Source organism: Sceloporus undulatus, chromosome 1 (genome assembly GCF_019175285.1).
Source record: "Sceloporus undulatus isolate JIND9_A2432 ecotype Alabama chromosome 1, SceUnd_v1.1, whole genome shotgun sequence".
Lineage (NCBI taxonomy): Eukaryota > Metazoa > Chordata > Lepidosauria > Squamata > Phrynosomatidae > Sceloporus > Sceloporus undulatus.
Genome location: NC_056522.1, coordinates 308,169,052 through 308,194,268, shown reverse-complemented (window position 1 = coordinate 308,194,268; position 25,217 = coordinate 308,169,052). Strand labels below are relative to the sequence as shown.

The 25,217-nt window shown below is 40.4% G+C and overlaps 1 protein-coding gene across 2 annotated transcripts in view; it reads left to right on the top strand.

Annotated features, from left to right (window-relative positions):
* The window catches only part of CHRM4 (cholinergic receptor muscarinic 4), an 80,288-nt gene extending 56,717 nt beyond the window's left edge, over positions 1–23,571 (top strand). Inside the window, exons 2-3 of one of the 2 annotated variants that reach the window (XM_042445223.1) lie at positions 11,790–11,851; positions 21,291–23,571. In XM_042445223.1, the coding sequence (XP_042301157.1) occupies positions 21,326–22,744 (1,419 nt within the window). In that variant the 5' untranslated portion in view covers positions 11,790–11,851; positions 21,291–21,325 and the 3' untranslated portion in view covers positions 22,745–23,571. The remainder of the gene's footprint in view (positions 1–11,789; positions 11,852–21,290) is intronic. The other variant, XM_042445222.1, reaches the window with a different exon arrangement.
* Positions 23,572–25,217: the final 1,646 nt, after the last annotated feature.

Sequence of the window (25,217 nt, the reverse complement as noted above, 5' to 3'; positions counted from 1 at the left end):
TTTAAAGTATAAGGCCTTTTAAACAGTAAACCTACAAATTTTTTTTCCAAACTTCACTATGTGTTGAGCACATCAAGTGGAATAGTTCACAATGCATGTATAATATGTGATTTCTTTATATTTGATTACTGAACATTTGATCTTTCCCTGGCAGCTAACAATCAAATGACTCTTAAAAAGCATAGAAATTTCACCTTGTGGTGCTAAAACAACCCACTCTTCCAAGGAAGCCCTTGTCTGATATTTCACTTATCAAAGTGATCAACACAGATGATTAAAACAGACCCATATTGAGTGGTGGCTGCTGCCTCCCATATCAGTCCAGACTTCAAAGTCTAAACTTTAAAGGAACTATCCAAAGCATTCAGGTCTCATGGGGATAGGGTTCAGCACTTTGGATCACTCCTATTTATGTATGGATTTTAAATTTTATTTAAATATTTGTTTATTGCCTCTCAACTCTCCAGAACCCCCAAGGCAATATATAACAGATAAAAACATTCCTCTCCTGGGTGAGAGGAATTCAGTTCATTAAGTTTTAGGGGGGCAGGCTGTGGGTGTTGTGTAAAAGGTGACTGTGATATAATGCACTGTTACCCAAAGTGGTGGTCCATAGCCCAGTAGCAATCCACAAGCCATTAGCTGCCAGCTCCTGGTGAGTTTCCAGGAAAGAAAGAAACAATTGTAGCCAATCAGTACAAATTTGGTATGAGTTCCTAGCACAATTCCAGGGAAAAAATATCCCAGCCCCCGCATCAGATAGTTTGGGGTGCAGTGGTGTAGAAGATAAAGCAGAGAATGACTGACAGAAGTCTGCTCCAAGTAATACGCTATTTCTTTTCTTGTATTTTTATGAATCTCTAAATTAACCACATGATCGAGCTTAAGTATGATGTATATGAGTGGTTACTTTTTTCCTCTCCTGCCATCATGCTTAGAGTGAATTGATTGTCTGAACAGCTAATCATGAGCATGAACAACACATTTACAGAGAGCCATAACTCTTTTAAATATGGATTGAACAGTGGTGTGAAAATTGCAGGTTGGGCTTGTGACAAATTATTCAAACAAAACCATTTGCCATATGCCTGGTACAGTCTGAGTAGGGAATAATAACCAGTTATCCATAGGCATAGCAGTTATATGAATTACACACATCAGGAGAAGCAGTATTTGTTTGCTATAAAATGTGGATGGTCTCTAGGGAAACTAGAATTCAGCCAAACATGGTTGTTGGTTCTGGAAATTTGAGGAGCTATTTCAAAATTCACCATGCTTTTGATTCATGTATAGGTAATGTTTAGAGGAACAAAAACATATTCATATGATGTCTGATTTTTTTCTGTTTCATACCATTTTGTGCTGTATGTTTCTATTTTTATCCCCATGTAATAATATTTATTTATTTAGATTGGCCGACAACGTGTTAAGTAGTTACATTACCATAAAGTGATTTAAAATAGTAAAATCATAGAGTTGGAAGAAACAACAAGGACCATCCAGTCTAACCCCCTGCCATGCAGGAGTACCAAACAGAGAAATCCTGACAGATGGCCATCCTGCCTCTGTTTAAAAACCTCCAAAGAAGAAAACTCCACCACTCACCAAGAAAACATGTTCCTCTGTCAAACAGCTCTTACCAACAAGAAGTTCTTCCTAATGTTGAAGTGAATTTCTTTTCTTGTAGACTGAATCCATTACTCCATGTCCTAGTCTCTGGAGCAGCAGAAAACAAGTTTGCTCCATTTTCAGTATGACATCCTTTCAAATATTTAAACATGGCTGGCCTGTCACCCCTTAACATTCTCTTCTCCTCCCTAAACACACCCATGCCCCTAAGCCACTCCTCGTAGGGGCATGATTTCCAGACCTTTCACCACTTTGGTTGTCCTCCTCTGGGCACACTCCAGCTTGTCATCATCCTTTTTGAATTGTGGTGACCAGAACTGGGCACAATATTGCAGGTGAGATCTGACAAAAGCAGAATAGATCTTCCCTCAGTCTAGACACAATACTCCTATTGATGCAGCCTAGAATTTCATTAGCTTTCTTAGCTGCCGCACCACATTGCTGACTCATTTTCAGCCTGTGGTCCATTTAAGACTCATAGAGTTGCAATCATGTAAGATTGGACCACAGTGTTGTACAATGTCCTCTTTTCAAGAGGGGAGCAGAGATGTAGCAATGTCTCTGGGATTACTGTAAAAATGGAACCACCATACAGCCATTGGCTCTGTTGTGCAATATGTCCTATGGCACAATGGGCATCATCACACTATGGGTCCCATGGCACAATGGGGGCCTGGTTGTCTACCAAGGTGTCTCACATGCTGCCACATTGCACAACATATCCTCCCATTTTGCAACGAGATACTGGATAGACTATCACAATAAATGTCATCGTAAATCACTAGAAGGGTTGTGTAACATGTCAGACATAGCTACATCATTATAAAGTTACAGATCATAGCCCCTGATGCAGAATCTTGCCCAGAATTTATATACTCCCCAACTGGCAGTGCCATTGGGGTGGTTTATAAAAAGAAATGCAACCCCCACTAAAAACAAACAAACAATAAAATCTCAATTTTCACACACATACACCCCATGTAAAACATCCAAAATAGAAACAAAATATTTAAATCAAGATAGTGGTAATTTCCCTATTACATGTGAAGAAATATTTTCTTTAATCTGTCTTGAACCTCATGCTAGCAGGTTTGATCTGGTTTCTGGCACAATGGGAGGGTTTGGTCCTTTTTTTCTTGTTTCTTTTTTAGTCTCAATATGTTAATATTGACTTTGAGAAGAAGAATCTCAGTGGCAAAAATCAATAGACTTGTTGGGATATGGTTTGTCGCAACTGTTTTGGGTTATATATCAAACCAACAGACAACAGTACATGGCAGTTGGCTAAAATCTGAGGGGAATTGTTTACACCAGTCCACATGGCAATGCTACAGAATATCTATGTTATTATTTCTACATGGATGCACTGAAAAATTTGTGACTCAGGGTCCCATCCTGGTGCACGATGGTTAAATCTTCATCAAAAGAGGCATCTCAGATGTGAAGCGTGGGTACACCCGATTCCCATTTGTAAAAGGAGCATTACAATTTAGTACTCACTACATCTGTCCCAAATTGATGGGTCTCATGGCACAGTGGGGTCCTGATTGTCTACCAAGGTGTCTCAAATGTTGTCCCATTGCACAACAGAGCAATAATGTGACTTTTTTGTTTAGGTTTATGGTTACCACTGTGCATTCTATCCAGTTTATGATAGCAAAACTTAGTTTCTTCAGAATTCAAGTTTTCAGAAGAACTCTGCCCTATTTTCTTGGAAGAAAGAGGTGTAGCTATGACCTGGGTTGGGGCAAGAGATGGGGGTAGAAACTGCAAGTTTAAATACTGGCTCTCATGTCTTCCCTTGGATCTCTACCAGGGCATCTGGGCTTTTTTTTTCTGCATCAAAAAGGAAATAAATGATCACATCAAACCATTTTTCTGTCTGGACGGAGACAGCCCCCACTCCATCCTCCTTCTTCCCAAGCTCTGTTTCTCTAAAGGTCCTGATTTAATAAGCACAGATCAGAAGCTGATCTCCTCTGGGAGGAGATTATATTCATATGGTTTAGAAAAATTAATTGGTTTATCTAATTCATGTCATTCCCATATCTACATGTTTCTCCTACAGACTTATTAGTGTTTGTCCTTTTTTCTCCCCCTGGTGATTATTCTTGTTGGGCAGATGCTTCCACTTAGCCTGTTTTTACTTGCTGCCCTTGTTTTTCCCAGTCAGAGAAAGCCTATTTTATTAAGCCTGCAAATGGGACCTCTTGTATACATTTTCAGTATACCAGCTGTGGGCAAAGCACAGGCACTTCACCTGTTGTCAAACTCCAATTCTCATCAGCTCTAGCCAGCATAGTTAGTGGTGAGTAATGCTGGGAGCTGCAGTTCAGACATACCCTGCCTATCACTGGCACACATTTTGGGCAAAAAAACACACATCCCACAAAGAGGCTCTTCATCCAGTTCTGGAGAGCTGCTTTCCCCCACCCCTAAGATTAGGGAAATTACATTTTGGATGAGATCTACAAGAATCCCCCGTCTTTTCTGGAGTATCCAGAAAATAAATAAATAAATAAATGTATATAGAATGTATTTCCATCGTACCTCTTGGTCTAATGTCTACCTATTTGTTAACATGCCAGAAAAATGACATTTTCCTTGATTAAAGTAACAGCACAATAACCATGCATGCATTCTTGGAACAGTGTGCATTTTTGGTTTTCTTTTCTATAAAACCATTTTTCTTTGTGTTTTTCTAGTTAATTGATCTCTTGGAACATTACCTCAGTGGGAATACCTTGCAAATCTTTGCAAAGTATAATGTTTAGTGGTGGTGGTGCTGATTATAATAATAATATTAATATCCTATGTTTTCCCCACTTTGGGTCTCAAAGTGACATACAGTAGTTAAAAAAAAGTAGATGTCAGACAAATATGTTGTTAAATCTTTTACATATATATGTATGCTGGTGTGTAGGTGTGTGTGTGCCCACACACAGGTTCATGTGTGAAATTTTGAAATTTGCTTCTCGCATTCCATACAAATGCCTTTCTCTTTCTCTGTTTTTGAGATCTGGGCTAAAAAGCACCCTGAGCTCTGAAAGGGTCTAAAGTAGGTGGGCAGAACTGCTCTGTAGATCTGCTTCCAGATTGTCAATGGGCTCTACATACTCAAGCAACACAAAGATGTTGGAGTGCAGATAGCCTGAGAAGCACACTGGCTACCATCAGAGGCACACACATATACATACTTGCACTTAATAAGTGCTTTAGCTGGTTTATTCTAGCATCTGGTCAAGCAGACTGGAGTCCATGAAAGCTTACACCAGCATAAATCAATTTATCTCAAATGTGTTACTGGATTCCCTTATGCCTTTTTATTTTAAAACATAAATTGTGTGCCAGTTTTTTCTTCCACCTCTTCCTCCTCCCCCACCATCACCAGTGAGTTCGTGCTTGCTTCCGCACTGTAGAAAATCCAGTTTGCCACCACTTTAACGGCCATAGCTCAGTGCTATGGAATTATGGGAGCTGTAGTTTGTTGTAGCACTGACAGAGAAGGCTAAAATGTCTTACAAAACAAGAAAAGAAAACCAAAAATTCCCATAATCTTATATTTTAACATTTTTGTTTTGGAAGCCAAAGTAATGCCTTCTTGGTTACAAGGGATGCAGGAATGAGCATTTTTGTACAAAACAAAACATATTAGCACTATTGCATCGATGTTTCCACCCTCTCTAAGTCTGGGGACATCTTCTTCTGATAATATGAGCAATGCCTAAGTATGCTAAATATTGTTTTTCCACTGTAGGCTCTTAAGCCAGTGGAAGAAACTGATAGAGACTCAGAAATTATTAGTACACAAAACTCCTTGTTACGTTAAAGGAAACTGCTCATTATTCACAGTATGAACTCTGTTTTGTATATTAACATCTAATGGGCTTTGTGCACTCCCTATGTATCATCATAAATTGATTTTACAGTCTCAATTTGTGTTTGCTTTTGTTACAGCCTTTGTTCATGTTTGCTTTTGTTGTATAAATTACATTTTTAAAGTTATAGAGGTACTTTAACTTTGAATACAAAGTTCAAAGTTATATATGTATATAGTCTCTATGGTGTGTGTGTCCTCAAGTCAATTTTGTCTTATGTCTTTGTCCTTTCCTTGGGTTTTCTTGGTAATATTTCTTAAAAAGATGTCTGTCACCCAATGAGTTTCCATGGCTGAGTGAGGATTTGAACCCTGATCTCCTAGAATCCTAGTCCAATATTCAAACCTATAGCCAAATAAAAGTTTTTTATTGCTGTTCACCGACAAATCATTTCTGACTTGTGGCAATGCTAAGGCAGGCCCATCATTGAGTTTTCTTGCCATAATTTGTTCAAAAGAAGTTGGCCATTGCCCTCCTCTGAGGCTGAGACAGTGTGACTTCCCAATAGGTTTTCATGGCTGACTGAGGATCCAAACCCTGATCTCTAGAGTCTTAACCCAACATTCAAACCACTACACCATGCTAGCTCTCTTGGATGTACTTTGTCCCCAATAAAATTAAACAAGACACATGAATAAACTGCTTTCTTGCAATAATGATTTTAAAAGAAATTGTATGATACCAACTTTAAAAATGGTTACATTCATCTTAATCTAAAAAGTAGTTTTTTGCTTTTGGATATCACAGTTGTGTTCCTCAAGAAGAAGAAAGGAAGATAAATTATTTTGACATAGGAAGGAAAGGAAAGAAGGAAGAATACAAAAATCAAAGATTTTGAAATTTGAAAATCATTTTAAAATTTTAAAATGTGAAACTCAAATACTTATACTAGGACAACAAAAGAGAAAACTAAAATGAAAACTCAGACTATAGAAATAGGAAGGTTTTGACAAAAGGCATGAGAGATCCACTCTTATGAATTTAATTTAGTCCAAATCATCCCAGACCCTGGATCTATTGGTGAACGTCAAATTAATAGTGGCCCCAGGGCAAGGGGACATAGATTTCCTATTGTAAGAAAGTCATTGGGTGTTCTTGTTGTTTTAAATAAGCTGAACTTCTTGGGATAATAAACATTTGGGGTCTAGTCTCTGAACTATCATCTGAGTTTTGGTTCAATTTCAGGTTCTGACATCCTCTCCCTGGAAAAATGTCTTGACATTAATGGTAGTTTTGGGTCCCTTGCCAATTCTGATATGTAGATCTGTTTGTGCCGTGTTCAAACATAAGGCCAGAAGAGGTCTGGAAAAGAGAACACAGACACACAGCTGGGCCTTATCTTGTAGGAGTGCCAAGGTCAGAATCGTGATGACAAGACTTAGAGCAAAACAATCTGTAAATCAAAAATGGAGAGGGAAGAGGGACAAGGACAGAAATTGAGTTTGTGCTGGATTGCTGGTCAAAAAGTATCTGTGAGACCATCTGTTGAGATCTCCAGAAGAATGGGAAAGAGCAAATCCAATTGGCATCTGTGTTTATTATTGGTTGTCATGCCCATGAACCTTTTCAAAACACCATTGTGCCAGACCCGCAGTTTCTCTAGGGCTGTTTTGCTAAGGCAGATGGGCGAAGTTACAAGAGGACCAGACAGAAGTAAACAGGGGCAGGAGACACAAGAAAAGAGGTGAATGACATGATGAGGGAAAGGAAATGAGTTTGGTCAGGAAAATGTCAGGGTAAGAAATAAAAGAAAAAAATCTGGAGGGACAGAAAAAGCAGGAGTGACTTGTCTACAGATTGTTTCTGTTCACTCAGATTCCTATTTTTACATTATAGTGCTATGTATAAGCAAGTCCCACTGTGTTAACCTAGGCTTATATGTTTTAAGTGTGCTCAGGCTTGCAACTTTAGTGCCTTTGGTTTTTTTATTTTTATTTTTATTATGAAACATAAAATCATAACATCTTTAACAACTTTAGTGCCTTTGGTTGTAATCTTGTTTCCCATTTTTAAGTACACAGTAGGTATAATGCTTTTAGCCTTCCAAGTAATTTTTGTGGATCTCACTTAATACCCTATTTGCCTCTGCCAAACCATGTGTCATATCATTTCTTCCTTCTAGAAGAGAGGGAAACAATCTATTCTATACACTGGGTGAGCTCTCAGGGTATTCTGGCATTCTACTGCACTGCATAAAAATGCTACAATTTCTGCTGGGATTTTTGCAGAACTGGTGGCCCTGGCTGATTTTTAGTGGTAGCAATGTGGCCAGCAGTAGATTTTGAAGGGGAAGGGGAAGAATACGCTTCCATACACTCCACAATTCCCAACTTTTGCTTCAGCAAATTGGACAGAATCCTTAAGTAATACATCCAGTACTATATGTTGCCTGGTTACACAAAACAGACAATTTCCATGTTCAATCCATGCCCTATGAGGAACGACTCAGGGAGCTGGGGATGTTTAGCCTGGAGAAGAGAAGGTTAAGAGGTGATATGATAGCCCTGTTTAAATATTTGAAAGGATGTCATATGGAGGAGGGAGCAAGTTTGTTTTCTGCTGCTCCAGAGAACAGGACCCGGAACAATGGATGCAAGCTCCAGGAAAAGAGATTCCACCTCAACATTAGGAGGAACTTCCTGACAGTCAGGGCTGTTAGAGAGTGGAACACCCTCTTTCCTCAGAGTGTAGTGGAGTCTCCTTCCTTGGAGGTCTTTAAGCAGAGGCTAGATGGCCATCTGTCGGGAATGCTTTGATTTGGATTTCCTGCATGGCAGGGGGTTGGATTGGATGGCCCTTGTGGTCTCTTCCAACTCTATGATTCTATGAATCACTCTCAAAGGCTGCCAAGGGCTACCATTACATTTCTGAGCACATTTCAAAGTTCTGGTTCTGACCTATAAAGCCCTATAATAATATAAAATAATTTAGTTTATTTATATTTTCCCTCCTCTCCCAATGGATCGATGTTTTAAAAGATTTCATATTAACTGTTCATGGATTAATATTGTTCATGTGAATGCAGTATTGCTCTGCAGAAGAACACTCTCTCAGAGTAAATATCCTGTGAATTCCCCTCAGTGCGGATTTCTACAAGATACACTTTCTCTCCTATGACATTGTGTAGACCAAGCATACACACACACACACACACACACACACAGGATTAGTACGTAAATCAAAAAGGAAGAGATGGAGATTAGAATATCAGCAAAACTAAGCCGAAAATGCACATCTCAAAACAAACATATCTACAGACAAAACTCAAATGGGGAAAAATAGTATTTGCAAATCAGGAATGTTTCTCTGCAGTATTGATCCTGTTAAGAAGCGAGAATAATAGGATTTATATACCGCCCAACTCGCTGGAATCCGAGGGTGGTTTACAACAGAGGGATAACAGATGGTTCCTGCCCTCAGGCTTACAATCTAAAAGACACAACACAAAAGGAGAAGGGAATGGTAAGGGGGAGGGGGATCAGGTCCAGCAGTCTTCTCTCCCTCTGAGGCCTGACCAAGGCGAATAGAGCGGAGGGATGGCACTCTATCTTCGGCTAGCCTGGTGGACCTAGCCTGCCTCTCTCTCTCTCTTCCCTCAAGATGGTGGGTGAAGGGAGGGCTTTTCTTCTTCCAGGCAGACAGTAGCCTGCCTCTCTCCCCCTCAAGATGGAGGATGCAGGGAGGGCTTGTCTTCTTCCAGGCAGACAGTTGGAGCTAGCCTGCCTCTCTCCCCCTCAAGATGGAGGATGAAGGGAGAAGAATTGTGGGACAGTGTGAGAGAGTGATTGAAAGAGAGCCTAGTACTCAGTTCTGGTGTGTTGCAGTTCAAAGAGGGATCTCTTCAAAGAAAATCCCTCATAGCTGGTCCTCCACATCCCCTGTGTGTGTGTGGAGTTTCTTCTTTTTGCTTACCAGAAAAAGCAATTGGAGTTATGCAGGCTACTGAAACAGAGCAAACCTCAGAGTGAGTGTAGCACCTCTTCATTGACCTTTTGACCTAATCCTACTGAGAAGAGCAGGATTCTATTCCCTCCCTTCCTCTTTGCTAGAACTTCCTCTTCTTTGCTAAAGTTCCTTCCTGCTGAGTACTGAATGCAAAGTATTTAAAGCTGCTACAACTTCAGTAGACTGTGATGGTACTAAGCAGCAGGAGACTGAGCTCATCTACATTTGCTAGAATACTCTGGGCTGCCCTGGAGTATTCTGGCCCTGATTCCCCATCTTACCTGCTGCAGCAAAAAAAGCAGTGATGGCAAGTGGCTACCTTCCCATGCAGTTCATGCAAGAGCCAGTGCCCAGCCACATTTTAATGTGCATGTTGTCCATCGCCTTTATATAATTAATGTAGACAAGCCCTGACAGGAAAAAGGAGGGGAAAACTGGGACACTCAAGGAAGATCAGCTGAGAATCTGGGAATGCAGAAGACTAGCTGTGACCATCCTGGTTATTGGAGGCTAGGTTTCAAGATAATACCTAGACCTCCCATGAAAAAGTCCCAAGGGTTAGTCCACATATACATTTTTCACTTATTGGTTACACAGAGGGCCTGCAGGGTGGAATGGCCATTGGAGATTTTTCATCACAAAAACAACTTTCAAGTTTCTCCTTCACCCATTCGGCTGAGAAAGATGTTGACATCAAAGACGACATGTGTCTGTGCATGAGCCACTGGTATGTAGGTCCAGTCCTGCCATTAGGCATAGCTGGTTAGCTACCTCAGCTAGCAGATGTTGAAGGACAAGGAGTAGTGGTGAGTTACTGGAGAAAAGGGCCACCAGCCACCTAAGCTGCTTTCATGCCCTCAGCTGTGCTGGGAAATCCTTTCCCATCACCAGTTTGAAATAAAATTTAACTCCAGCCTATTTAGCTCTTATACATGGAATGGGAGGAGGTGCCATCATGATCCTCACCGTAGGCAACAAAACATCTTAGGCAAGCCCTTAAGATATACTGGTAGGACAAAAATGCATGTGAAATTTATCCACAAAACCTAGAGCTTAATATGGAAAGAGTAACATTTCCAAGTGTAGTGGGATAGTACTGCGAAGCCTATTCTAGGCTGGGTGGATGAGTGGGTGAGGGATTTTCTATTCTGTGGAGGAACACATTTAGTATTACATTATGTTTTTTAGATTATGTTTTACTATGTGTATTTTTTATTTATTGTACTGATAAAGGTTTAAATTGATTTTTTTTCAACTATACTTTACATTTGATTTATTGCCTTCCATGCTTTTTAATGTTAAATATAGTTGTTATTTCCACCATTCCTTCAAATACTCCATTTTTCTTTGGAAGGAAAACAAAACAAAACACACTGGCTCCCATTATGAGCAAAATTAAATTTTCCTGCTAGAAATCATAACTCGGAAAAATTGCTTTTGGAGACTACAACTCTCAGAATCTCCTTTCCAACACAGATATTGCTGAGAGTTGTAATCTCCCAAAGTAACATTTCCAATATCATTTTACCTTTATAACAACCTTGTGAGGTTGTTTAGGCCAAGAGAATATTATCTATTGAGTCGTATGGCTGAGCAAGGATTCAAACCTAGAGCTTAATTTGGAAACAGAGTAACATTTCCAAGTGTGAAGAGATAGTAATAATTTGTCATTTGCCTAAACCTGTCCTCTCACCAAATAAGAAATTTCCCACTAGGAGCATTTCCCTTGTCTTCCTAAACCAGGAGATGACAATGCATGGCTCTCCAGAGGTTTTTAGACTGCAGTTCCCATCAGCATAAGCCATCATGGGCAACTGTGAAGGCCGATGGAGATTGCATTACAATAGAGTGAGCAACTGGGAGGTTAGGGGGGCACATAAGCCCCTAAGGAGACCTTGGGGAACATCACCAACCACACCTCTTCACCAAAAAAAGTATTTTGTGCCCAATAGTCCCCATGTCCACAATAGGCAACATGTTTTTATGCATCCCTGAACCATTCTAGGCTCAGGAGAGATCTTTTTTTAAAAGAGGAAACAACTGTAAATAACTTCCAGATTTTTTAAAAAGTATTTCCTTGGACCTAAAATGCCACACCTCATATGGCAAAATAATCCCATACTGTACAGAGAACATTTTGTGGGATTCTGGAACATTTTGTTTAAATTTTTAAAATTGTTAAACAGTTATTTGGACGTCTGTGTAGACTCTCTCCCCCTCCAAAATGTGCTATATGGTTGTTTAGGAGAATGTAATAGAGCCATGACATTGATTGCCTCAATTTCTCTCAGATTCTTTTTAGTCAAGCTTATTTTTCATTTATTTTGGTATTAACAGGGTGAGGGAGGTTTAGAAGAGGAAGAGAAAAACAGTCCAACTACCAGAACCAAACCTTAGAAGTAAGTAATTACATACAAGAAGCTACTTGTACTTACACTTAATCCCCCTTTTAAAAAAGTATATAAGGCACCATTGTGATTGTGACATAACAAAGGATAACTTTATTCCTTTAGCAATGTTAGCATACTAATTTTTTATATCTACTAGGGTCGTGTAAACTCATTATTTGTTGAGGCATACCCCAGAAGAATGTGGCAATCCAGTGGATATTTTTAAAGACCCAAAAGTGTGCCTTTTAGTTACTTTAAAACAATGAGACAGTAGAGTTGCTTTTTGACATTGGCAACTAAGTTGTAAGCAGAAGTTGCAAATGTAATTGCAGCTGGAGTTTAGAAATATTATGTTTTGGATGACAACTCGCAGAATCCAGTGTCATGCTGGTTGTGGGATATGGGAACTGTCATTCCAAAACCTAAATTTTTCAAAGCTTAGACTGTATTTAACTAATTTTTAAAAGTATCACTGGGCCTGTACAGACAGGTCAAAATAAAGCTGCTTCGAGACACTTTGAAGGTATGCTATTTAAATGATGCATGTGTCCTAAGATGCCAGAAACGGTGCCAAAGCCACACCACAGTCCTAAGGACTGGACCACAGCTTTGGCACAGCTTCTGGCCTCTTAGGATGTATGCATCATTTAAACAGCATACCTCCAAAGTGACCCGAAGCAGCTTTATTTTGGCCTGTCTGTATGGGCCCTTTCTAAGCTTTAGTTAGAACTATGTTTTCCATTATGCTGGGTTTGCATCAGGGATGTACCGGTACTGCATAATAATAGCACATTAACACCAGCCACAGCTCCAGAATATAGAATTCTGGAATCTAGAGTTTGGTGAAGTACTCAGGTTTCTATGCCAGAGAGCTTTAGTGTTATAGTTCAGTGGAGTGGACTAAAACTCTGTAGCAGAAAATTTGAAGTATTCCAACAATCAACAAAGCTCAGGACCATGGAAGATGGAGTTAAAGTGCTATCTAACTGCTGTAAATATGCAATGTGAATACATTTGGAGGCAATATGCTGAAAATGAAGGAATATCATGGCAGTGGTGTATTGATTCAACTGCTTGGAAAGCAAGAACTCAATTTTCTTATTGAAATATGCAGAGCCTGGCTGAGACCAGATCTATTTTATTTTCATTTCTAAAGTGTTTCTATCTGGCCCTCTTAGAGCAGCATACAATGAAAACTATGGCCTGTTACAGACTGCCAAAATAAAGCTGCTTCGGGTCTCTTTGGAGATATGCTGTTTAAATGATGCATGCATTCTAAGAATCCAGAAGCTGCATCAAAGCTGCACTCCAGTGCTTAGGAATGGAGTGTGGCTTTGGTGCGACTTCCGGACTCTTAGGACCCATGCATCATTTAAACAGCATACCTCCAAAGAGATCCGAAGCAGCTTTATTTTGGCAGTCTGTAACAGGCCTATATAAGCAATTTAAAACAGTTCCACATAAAAGCAATACAATAATTTAAATAGGATAAAGGTATATTAAATAGATTACCAAGTTAAAACTGTAGAAAAGGCTAAAACATTTGAAACCATTGATCTAAAAGAAAAAATAGACGCTTAGAAACTGACATTGACACCAATCGGGCCTTCAAGGGGAAGGCATCCCATAAAGCTGGGAATGCCATCTCCCATGTCCTCCAATAACATATTGCTCCTACTAGTGGGACATGAAGGACACACTCTTCAAGAGATCTTAGTTCTCAGTGAGATACACAGACATACTCATATCAAGGTCTCAAGCTGTTTAGAGCTTTGACTATCATTACCAGTACCTTGCTTTCAGTCAAGAAGTGAATTGATAACCATGTTGCTCCAGACTGACACAGAAATCCTAGCCACTTCTATGCAGCAAAGTAGCCCGGCTTATCTTGCTTCAGCTATGTATGTGCATGTGTGTGAATGTGTACTCACATGCACACTGATCTGTGTGCAAGTTATGAGGGGGTCTTTTTGGTTTGCTCACTGGGTTGCTCATGTGGTCACTGAGGATTCTGATGAGTTACTGCCACAGGAAACACCAAAGAATCTGTCCAGTATGGCTCTTCCATCTAACCATGAATGACAGTTTTTGTTTATAAAATTGTATGCTATCTCAGATGTTCTTCAATGTCTTTAAAAAGAAAAGTACACTTCAATAATGTGGAAATGAGCTTGTTTCATTGATTAATTGATCTGTTAATCTGTGAAAAGACAGATAATTAAGCAACTAAAAGAACTAATTAAGCAGCTTTCATCACCTGACAAGCCTTTCTAAAGCAATGTGATGGCACTGTTATGCATTAACATGTGCCCAGCTTAGAGGACTGATTTTACTTGAGAAGGAAAGAGGGAGATGGCAGGAGGGAGATACTGAGGGGGAAATGACCCTTAGTCAACCTTCATTTCATAGGTATGTTTGTTTCATTGGGTAGATCCCTGTTTGACTCACCACACTAGGTCTCATGCCCACCATAACAGCTTGATCCTACAGTGGAAGATGGTAACCAGAGTAAGGTTGCCTCTGCTGACTTTTAACTGAGTCTCCATGGGACACTGATACAGTGAGTGAATTTATTCATGTCCTGCAAGCTTTTCCTCCAAGCCCAAAGATATTCTTGCATACATGACTAACCACTTCCCCTTTAGTTCTCACAACACACACACACACACACCCTTGAGTTTCCCTTTTGATTCTGAAGTAGTTTAGGTTGAGAGCATGTGACTGACCCAAGACTGCCCAGTGGGCTTCACAGCTCACTAGAGAATAGAAGCTGGGTCTTCTAAGTCCTGCTACATCAGTTTAACCAGTACAGCAACCTGTAGATGTTGTTGACAAACCATATCACTTCTGGTTTATCTTTAACTTTGCAACATGCAGATTTGGTAACTTTACACTGTACTGTGTACAAACAAAATTCTCTAACATACTTCTGCAAAATTCTGGAGATTCTAATTCTCCAGAACATTTCAGGATCAACAAAGTTTAGTACATAAAAGGGCAGAGAGAGAATTTATTCTTTAACAGAACAACCACCATCACCAGTACTGAGCTTTTAGGCATTCAAAGCACTTCCCACTCAATCTTTAATTGTGACCCTTACAACAACCCGGTAAGATAAATATTAAGATCAGTATTATTATCCACCATATTTTGCAGATGAGGAGATGAAAGTGATTGATAGGGAGGGAGAGATAGAGAGAGGTTTGCTAAGTAAGTTCATGCACATTCACTAGTCCAGGACCTTCTGATTCGTCATAGTCACTACATGTTAGTTCCTACCCAGCCACATGCAAAAAAAAATGTGATCTTATGTCATGGTGGATTTTTACCATCCTTACAATGTATGTTTAAATCTCATTCTCCTCTTCTGCTTTTTCCTTTCCATTTCAGTATTACCTCCTTTTGATTTTTGTTAATTAGACATGAGGGCTACAATAAAACATCTTCTCAGCATAGCATTAATATCTGCATATAGAGATATGCCACATGGGCACTATGCAACCCACTCACTCCCACGGAATAGCAACAATGACTAAGTCCCATTACACAATGCACAATACATGGTGCATAACTGCAATGCACAGTGTACAATATGCAACTGCAATGCACAATATAGGATGTGTAACTGCAACACACAGTGCACAACCTTAACACATAATGCACAACTACAAAATGCAATGCAAAATGCACAATTGCAAGTTGCAAAGACAAGGCACAGAGGAATATGCTGTTTGTGCAACTCTGCTTCCACCACTATCCGAAGAATACACCTGTTGCACAAAGGTGACTTTTTGGCCCCACATGCATAGCCTGATATGCATGCAAATGCCAGTCCATATGTGTCATATTAAGTTGTCTTAAATGTCTTATAGCCTCACACCCCACACTGCTGAGAGGTGTGCTGATTGGCTCACTTAGATGATCTGCCTGGGTAGTTTTACTTGCCAAGTTTTTCTTGCCATGTCTCTTGTACCTTTAAGGTCTGTCTAGCCATGAGAAATTTAACAGGTAAAGCTTTTCTTTAGGGAAGGAAGGGGGGGGGGGGGGATCCTTTTGTTACTGGGGAAGGAGAGAGGGAGAGAAGAGAAAATGTATATAAAATTGAAAAAGTGTAACACATTAAAAACCACCCAAATAATTGTTACTGCTACTGTTACCAAAGTGTTTTTGTAACATGTTGCCTTAATTATTGTTTTTGTTACTTTTTTAAAAAAAAAATCCAACTAAGCTGTAAGGATATTTCTCCACATTTGGGAGTAAACCCTCAAAATGCCCCCTAAGAATTTTAAGTAACATGAAAAAGTTACAAGTAACTTAACGTACCTTGAGGCAGCATGGTATAGTAATTTAAATGTTGGGCTAGGATTCTGGAAAACCAGGATTCAAATCTGTATTCAATCATGGAATTCCACTGGAGGATCTTGGACAAGTCATAGACTCTCAGCCTCAGAGGAAGGCAAAGGCAAACCCCTTCTGAACAAATTTGCCTAGAAAACCTTCAGATAGCATTGCCATATGTCAGAGCCAACTCAAAGTCTCATAACAACAACAAAAACAACTTATTACATGGGGAAAATGTTACCAGTTGTCTGTTTTCAGCATATTATATGCAAAAGAAATATTTATTTATTTATTTAGGTATTTATATCCCGCCCTTCAGCCCTAATGGCTCTCAGGGCGGCTTACAATATTATTTTTAATCAGACAGTTTCCTGCCCTCAGGCTTACAATCTATTATGATCTCATTATCTCTAAACACAATGGCTGGCATCCTGTTAGTGACACTGGCATATGCCTTTTTTGGGTTGTTATGGAAGGAAGAATTCACCGACTCCCTTTTGCAATCTCCATCCTTGCACAGTTTACCTGTTGCTTACATTTAATGGATAGGGGAGGGACACAGTGGAGAAGCATTCAGCTATGTCTCTATTGGAAGAAACACTGCAATGACATAATTCTCCAGGACTCCTGAAGAACCCTGGGTGATCCTGGAGGAAACCTATAGTCAGTGTATCTTGCTATAGAGATTATCCATAGATGGATAATCTTCCACTGCCTCCTGTTTGCCACTGATCATTAAATGGCCATTTTGGGATGGAGCAACACATGAGTACTCTGCAAGGGGAAGCAGAGTGAAGTTGCACTTGGGCAGAACTTTACACTCCATCTCCTCATGCAGGATCTCAACCAATGTCATTATGTGTAACACGTTACTTCCAAGTATGTGAAAGAGAGACTGTTTCATTTGTGGGAGGTGTTGTTGTTTATTTGATAGCCAGTGGGGTTTGAGTGTTGGCCTACGACTCTGGAGACCAGAGTTTGATTTCCAGTTGGGCCATGAAACCTATTGGGTGACCTTGGGCAACTCACATGCCCTTAGTCTCAGGGGAAGGCAATGGCAAACCGCCACTGAATAATATTGGAAAAGCTCAGAAACACCACAAATAGATGAATGTTTATTTAAATTAACAGATATGATGGAAATGGATAAACTGACAGTGTGCTTAAGCCATAAGGACATGGAGAAGGTTACAAATGAATGGTTGAAAATAGTTGAATTCTGTAAAGAAAGATGGAAATAAGAGCAGGAATCTATTTTTACTATGTTAAAGTACTTATAAGTAAAAGGACTGTGTAGGATAAGCTTATTGGGGATAAATCCTAGGAAATGATATTATTGTACATGAAGAATCAATGTTGAAATGTTATCGTTTTGTGTAGGTCACTCAAGGGGAGGAGGAAGTTACTTGTACTAAAACTTTAAAAGGTTTTTTTTTCAACATGTGGAATGAAACCCTCTAATAAAAAGTGTTTGTTAATTGTATTTTTTTATTTTATAAAATTTTTAATAAAAAATTTAAAAAATCTTGCCAAGAAAACCCCATTATAGGATTGCATTAGGACCAACTTGAAGGCACACAACAACAACAACAATATTGTTATTTATTGCGCCAATAGGACAGAAAGGAGAGAGAGAGATTATAGGAGAGTGTGTCCCTCTTAAACCAGGGATGTTATGGTGCTTTTGACCTTGTGGCCTACTCTTGAATTAAGTCTGCATATATGGTATCACAAGCATGTACAGCCATTTCAAAGATGCAGTAAGTAAGTAAGTAAGTAAATAAATAAATAATCCTTGAGATTCTAAGATTGTATGACCTGACAAATTTGCAGTGCTTTCTTCTTGCTGTTATTTGCCATCAAGTTGACTTTGATTTGCAGTAATCCCATAAATGATAGATATCCAAGATCCCTGATCATCAACTACCCTGCTCAGCTCTTGCAAACTTAGGGCTGTGGCTTCCATGAGTGACAGAATCTGTTATCTGCAGAACAACTGGGGAAACTGTCCCACTTGATGAAATGAACAACATAAAAGGTTAAAGCCATGCTAAATGAAGCCATGCATCAAACGGCAAATGGCAAACATTTCTCCAGCTCATACAGAATGTCCTTTGTGGTTTCCTTTTCCCCAAATTAAGGCAATGTCTGTGGCAGAACCTAAAGGGCTCACTATAATGGTTCAATAATGGAAAGATCCAGCAGAGGGCAGGCTCCCCCAAGCAAAGCCCCGGAGCATGGGCCAGCCAGAACTCTATTAACTAGACTTTTTCCAGGCTCAGTCTCATTAATTCTGGAGCTCTGAGCATCTGAATAAACTCATGAAATGATTGGAAAAAAAACACCACCTAAGTTCTGAGTGACTTCTGGAGCTTGTTCACTATGGTACAAATGGCTGCCATAAATAGCTCCAGTGGAGAGGGCTGAAGAGATTCAAGGGCAGGTGGGAATTGTAGAGAAAGACTGTTTCTCATACTTTAGTTAAAGATAACATTGGCCTGGGAAAATATTGGGCCTTAAAGTGACAAGGCTGTTTTGAGCTGACAGGTAACTGTTTCAAGCTGCATTGTCCCAGGAAGGATGCTAAGGGATATAACAAGTTTCTGCTGTTTGCTGAGTAGCAGCTGCAAACAAGCCTCATTCTGAGAACAGCGCAGGCAGCTACTTTGGGTAGGATAGCTAAGCTGAAATTGTTTTCTAAGGTCTCTTTCACACTACACAATTATAGCACTTTGAGTCTATCCTATGGAATTCTGGGGTTTGTAGTTTTGTGAGGCACAAGAGCTCTTGTCATAGAATTATAAATACGATATGAAACTATAAATCTCAGGATTCCATAGCATGCAACTGTGGCACTTACGGTAGGTATAAAAGTGCTAGAACTGTGTAGCAGAAAATAAACCTACGGCTAAAGAGACTATGCAGCTTGAGACAGTTACCTTTTTGGGATTCTGCTCCCCCAACAAGTTTGGCCATGCATCATGGCTCAGAGACTCTGGGAGTTCTAGTCCAAAAGTGGTTTTAAAAAAGATTAGCAGCTAGGAAGCTACTCAAGACATTATTTCACTCCAGTAGGAATGGATCAATAAGAAGAAAACACCCAACTTCACCCAGATACTAACTAGGTTCAGTACTATCTAATGAATATCTAATATGTAACATAGATCACAAAGTCGTTCCTCTGGTTTATTTAGCTGTGCTTTGAAATTTCATGAAAATAAGAAAATGGGAAATGGGATCAAGAAATCAACTCTAGTCTTGTGGGCTGACCTGTTGAAACAAGAGAAAAGTAGTGAATTAGTGCTTTTGCCACTGTTTCAGTGGGCGGAGTCCACTATTTACCATTATGAAATCTAGATTTTTCTGAAATCTGCTTTACAGAGCTAGAAGACGGCTTAGTAAAACTGTTCTCAGACTGCAGAATTTCAGAAATTCAAGGTGGCCTGAGGGAACTACATAGTTAAATTCTTCCTCTTGAATAAGGTCCCTCACATATCATATCCACCAAGGAGAAGGCTAGGCTTCTTACTAGTACAATCATCCCTCCACATTTACAGCTTTGACTTTTGCGGATCTGAATATTTGCAGATTTCTCTAGGCATCTGTAGGTCCTGTAGCATGATTCTGTAGTCAAGTTCTGGCAGATGTTGGCCACAGAGTTCTGCTGGAGGACCTAGAGATTCCTAGAGATGTGTTCTCTCAGGTTAAAAAAGTAGTTTGCTTATTTGCAGTTTTTCCACTTTTCATGGGGGTCCTGTGCCCTCAGCCCCAGTGAATGTGGAGGGTCTACCGTGTCTGTGTTTCAATGTGGAGAATGTTCTATTTGGTGGAACATCAGTCACATGAATCCCCACAGGAAATCTGAATGTTTGTTTGTCTATAGATGCAGATGAAGGCTGAGATCCTGCGTTGTGAGATGTAGCTACTACGACAGAGTTCCATTATCATAGCTTCTTCTTCTGATGTCATCCCCCAATAACCTATCACTTATGCCAGGCAGTGCCCCATCCAAAAAGTTTCTGAGGTGGTGCAGATCAAGATGCTGGAAAATGATGATTGCACACTCACCCAATTGCAGAATGCATTGAGACAGGCAGTTGAAGAAGACAGCACTGCAGATGTCATTTCCTAGTACCCCAATCAGCAGTACCACAGAAACTCTTTGGATGGCACACTGCCTGATTTAAGAGGAAAGTTGGGGGTGGGGGGGTCTTGTTTAGTTAGTAATGACCATAAACACGAATCCCAAAAGTTATGAGATCATAAGTCCGGCTTGAGATCTTGTAAATATTGAACAGGATGCCATCCATAGCTTTAACTTATGATGTCTAATGACCAAATCTTGAGTGGAAATTTGCTAATACACTGTAAGCTGATCTTTACAAAACTTTGATATGGTCTGTTCTTCACTAAATGTATCATACCCCAGCATCCTGTCTTTCTCTTCACAACAGCGTGAGATTAAAAATAGGCAGAGTAATAACAGGCTGGATACTTGACCCAGTAAAATTCATGGCTGAGAGGTGAAGTAGAACCCCAGACTACCTAGTTCTCCCAAGTGCCAGCCTTCCTTTAACTACTACACTGCTCCTGCATTGTAGACTTTAAAAACAAATGAACAAAAAGGAAAGGATGGGATACAAATATTGTGGTCTTGATAATGCAGGACAATTAAGCTAAACAGTATAAACAAGGGCAACTTTTGTCAAATCAGAGATGACCTTCAAGAAATAATTTCACACCAACTCTTGCTTAAGAATCCTCTGCATTAAAATGCTCATGAATGGTGAAAATACATTCACCCCTGAGACAATGAATTAATTCACATTTCCACAAACAGACATAGAAAAATCCTGTTTGTTTTCTGAAAGGGACCCTGTTTTATCTTCCAAACAACCCTGGCAGGCCAGTTAGTCATAAAGAAAGAGCTTGGCCCAAGCTTAGCCACTCAGCTTCATGACTGACTAGGCATTTGAACCAAGGTCATCTTAGTCCTAGTTTCACATTCTAACCATTGCTCCACAGTGGATCTCCAGAATGAGTCCTACAGATGTGTAATACTGTACTTCTTCAATGTTTCCTTCCTTTCCTCTCTCCATTTCTACAGAGTCTGCATACAACTTCTCTTCTCATTCTGGCCTGATGAAGATGGCTAATTTCACCAATGACAACATCACTGAGGAGGGCACCACCAAATATAAGACTGTGGAGATGGTTTTCATAGCCACAGTAACTGGCTCATTGAGTCTTGTCACTGTGGTGGGGAATATCTTAGTCATGCTGTCCATCAAAGTGAACCGTCAGCTCCAGACTGTCAATAACTACTTCCTCTTTAGTTTGGCCTGTGCAGACCTGATAATTGGAGTCTTCTCCATGAACCTCTATACAGTCTATATTATCAAGGGCTATTGGCCACTAGGGGCTGTGGTATGTGACCTTTGGCTAGCCCTGGACTACGTAGTGAGCAATGCCTCTGTCATGAACTTACTAATCATCAGTTTTGACCGCTACTTCTGTGTCACCAAGCCACTGACCTACCCAGCTAGGCGGACAACCAAAATGGCAGGGCTGATGATTGCAGTTGCTTGGATATTGTCCTTTATCCTCTGGGCACCTGCCATATTATTCTGGCAGTTCATTGTTGGGGAGAGGACAGTTCCAGAAGGGCAGTGTTACATTCAGTTCCTCTCCAACCCAGCCGTAACATTTGGCACTGCCATTGCGGCTTTCTACCTCCCAGTGGTCATCATGACTGTGCTGTACATCCATATCTCACTGGCTAGCCGAAGCCGTGTGAGGAGACACAAACCTGAGAGCAAGAAGGAAAAGAAGTCTAAGCCACTAAGTTTTTTGAAGAGCCCTCTAGTTAAGCAGAATAACAACAACTCTCCCAAAAAAGCAGTGGAAGTGAAGGAGGAAGTGAAAAATGGGAAAGTAGAAGAGCAGCCACTACAACCCTCAGAGACAACTGGACATCAAGAGGAGAAAGAGACCTCCAATGAATCTAGCACGGTAAGCATTACCCAAACTAATAAAGAAAAGCAGGTACTGGATATTGTGCCAGCGGACCAAGGGCAGAGCCCGGCCCATCCAAGGATTAATCCTGCCTCTAAGTGGTCAAAGATTAAGATTGTCACTAAGCAAACTGGTACAGAGTGTGTCACAGCCATTGAAATTGTGGCAGAAAAAGAACCCAGTTCTACTGCAATTACCTTGGCAAACAGCCGTCCAGCTAACGTGGCCAGGAAATTTGCTAGCATTGCCAGGAGTCAGGTTCGGAAGAAGCGCCAAATGGCAGCTCGGGAGAAGAAGGTCACCAGAACCATCTTTGCCATCTTGCTCGCCTTCATCCTGACGTGGACACCTTACAATGTGATGGTCCTCATAAATACCTTCTGTGATTATTGTGTCCCTGACACAGTCTGGTCCATTGGGTATTGGTTGTGCTATGTCAACAGCACCATCAATCCTGCTTGTTATGCCCTTTGTAATGCCACATTCAAGAAAACCTTTAAGCACCTTCTCATGTGTCAGTACAGGAATATTGGCACAGCAAGATAATCTGGAATTTGGACATTTCTTGGCAGAGCTGCTGCAGAGACTTGGTCTTCTGTCCTCCAGACTGTGCAGCTCTAAGTGTGCTATTTAATTCCAGATGCAGCCCTTCAAAAAAACCCAAAACCAGATACAGCGATAAAACACCAACACCTTCCCCTTTCTTATTTGCTAACCATGAAGCAGCCATTATTATATGGCCCCTGAGTGTGCTTCTCCAGAAAACAAAGGATAAAGAAAGCAGGGATTGGATGCTGTGATGAAGTTTAACTGGAGAGGCATGCGGGATTCCCCTCCCTGGCTCACTGGTCTTGAAATACTGGTGAAATGTTTGGTTCCCTTGCACTTTCTGGATATAACCAGAGGTAGGCAGGATATAATCTGCTGGTGATTATGCCAGGGTACTGGATGGGACAAAAGGATAGTATGTGACAGAACTTTCCTCTTTTCCCAGAAGGCTTTGCACTCATGTGTAGATGAAAAGAATGTGTGCAAGTGTATGGAAAGTTGCCGACAGTGCTAATTAATTCACAAAAAATGAATGTGAAGACAAAAAGGGACTGTCATGGCACCAAAATTCTGCTATTGATTCTGCTTGGAGCCAGAAAAGGTGACTGACGTGTACTTTCATAATATTTTAGCACTTTGTCCCAGTTGAATTTCCAATGTCTCGAGTTCAAGGGATGTGTTCCCCTCAGGGAGTATTCCTACAACTGGACCAACCTGCCTGCTTAAAAGACTTTCCAAGGAATTTACAGACTGCCTTGATTCCTTCTCAACTGCCCATGACAGATGGATGGGCTAGAGTGGAGAGACTAATTTCTGCACTGAAACAATTATAACAAAAGTAATTTTTGGGGAAAAAAGATACATACACACAGAGTCAGTACTGCAACATTGTTTGACCAGATGCCAAAGAAATGCTTCTGTAAAGATATTTGGGTGGATTGTTTAGAGTGACTGTCCTTGAGACAGCTGACACTTGATGAATGGCTCTGAAGAGAATGGTACACAAAATGTCATGGTGGAAGATTCCAGCATTGGGGAGTCTTTCAGAGGGCCTGTAATCTTTCTAATGTAACCAGGACTCTCCTTTGTTTTTTGTTGCTTTTTTGGTAGGTGTTCCCTGCGCAATGTTTCCTCCTAGTTCCAATGTTAAGGGAAATTTCCTTTAATGACTAGATATTTTGATTCTGACAGCAGGTTCCTATATGCAGGGAATGGGGGAGGCTCAATAGAGACTTCCACACTTTGCTTCTGCGCCAAGTGCCTGAGGGCATACCAAGAGAAGATAGCCCCTGAGCTTTGTAAATGGATGTTTACATCCCTTCTAGCCAGTGTTGTCATGGGAGTCCTCAGCATGTGGGCTCCAGTGTAAGTGTACGGCCTGAACCCCAGAATATTAATGTTCAGCTTTCAATTCAGTCCAACTATTGCGCAGTTTCTCTAGATTTCAGATTGTGCCAGCACCCTCTGGGTGCAATCAGTATGGGATGAAAGCCAATGGCCAAATGCTGGCTGGGGTGGTGCAGGATGACCACTAAGGTATGGAAGAAATCTCTATCTTATGCTGAAGGGCTCTCAGCTTGGGAGATGCCATTGTATTTGGTAATTGCTTCATTTTGTTGGGGAAGAGGCAGCCATGTTGCCACTGTCTTTGGAATAATTTGCATAATATTTCCCAAAAATGCCTTGCAGATTTTTTTTATTGTTATACCTACAGAGCGGCCCACTTAAATAAAGTAACTGAACTAAATATATCCTGTTTTTTCTCCAGTCAGTCATTTTAAAACCACTTGCACACATATTCATCTTTAAGCAAGCGAAAATTGTCATTTTAGGTATATAACCCAAAAAACCTGAAGATATAAAAATTACTCCTTTACAAATTCCAATATACTGTTGACAGACTGTAAATCAGGGATGGGGAACTTTTAGCCCTCCAGATATTTCTGAACTGTATCTCTCAACATGACTACTCATTCGTTATGCTGACAAGGACAGATGGGAGTTGAAGTCCAGCAACATGTGAAAAAGCAATATGTCAAACAAACCTATAGAATGCAGAACAAAGAAGAACTATTGGTAAGGGTGACTGATAGGCAAGTGTATAGATTTGTCATGTCGTGAAACACAAAATTGCTGGGGTTAGACATGAAGACTAGGAAACAGAGTGTGAGCAGTTAGTTGGCTAGGCAGCTGTACTATGATGGGGACTAAACATTTCTTCCAACCTGCTATAAGACCCTGCCAACTCCCTCCCATTTACCAAGTGTGATGGTTAGGGCCATGGTAATAGCAGTAGATCTTGCCACAGTGATGGTGGCAGTAGGGAGATGGCCCTAGAATGCTCCTACTTTTGCAGGTGCCTTGGCACACTGCTAAGATAATTTATCAAGAATCCTGGGGAAAGTGATTTTCTCAGAGCATCTGAATTATTTGTTTGGAAATAAAGCACTCTGAAAATACTGACCAGGAT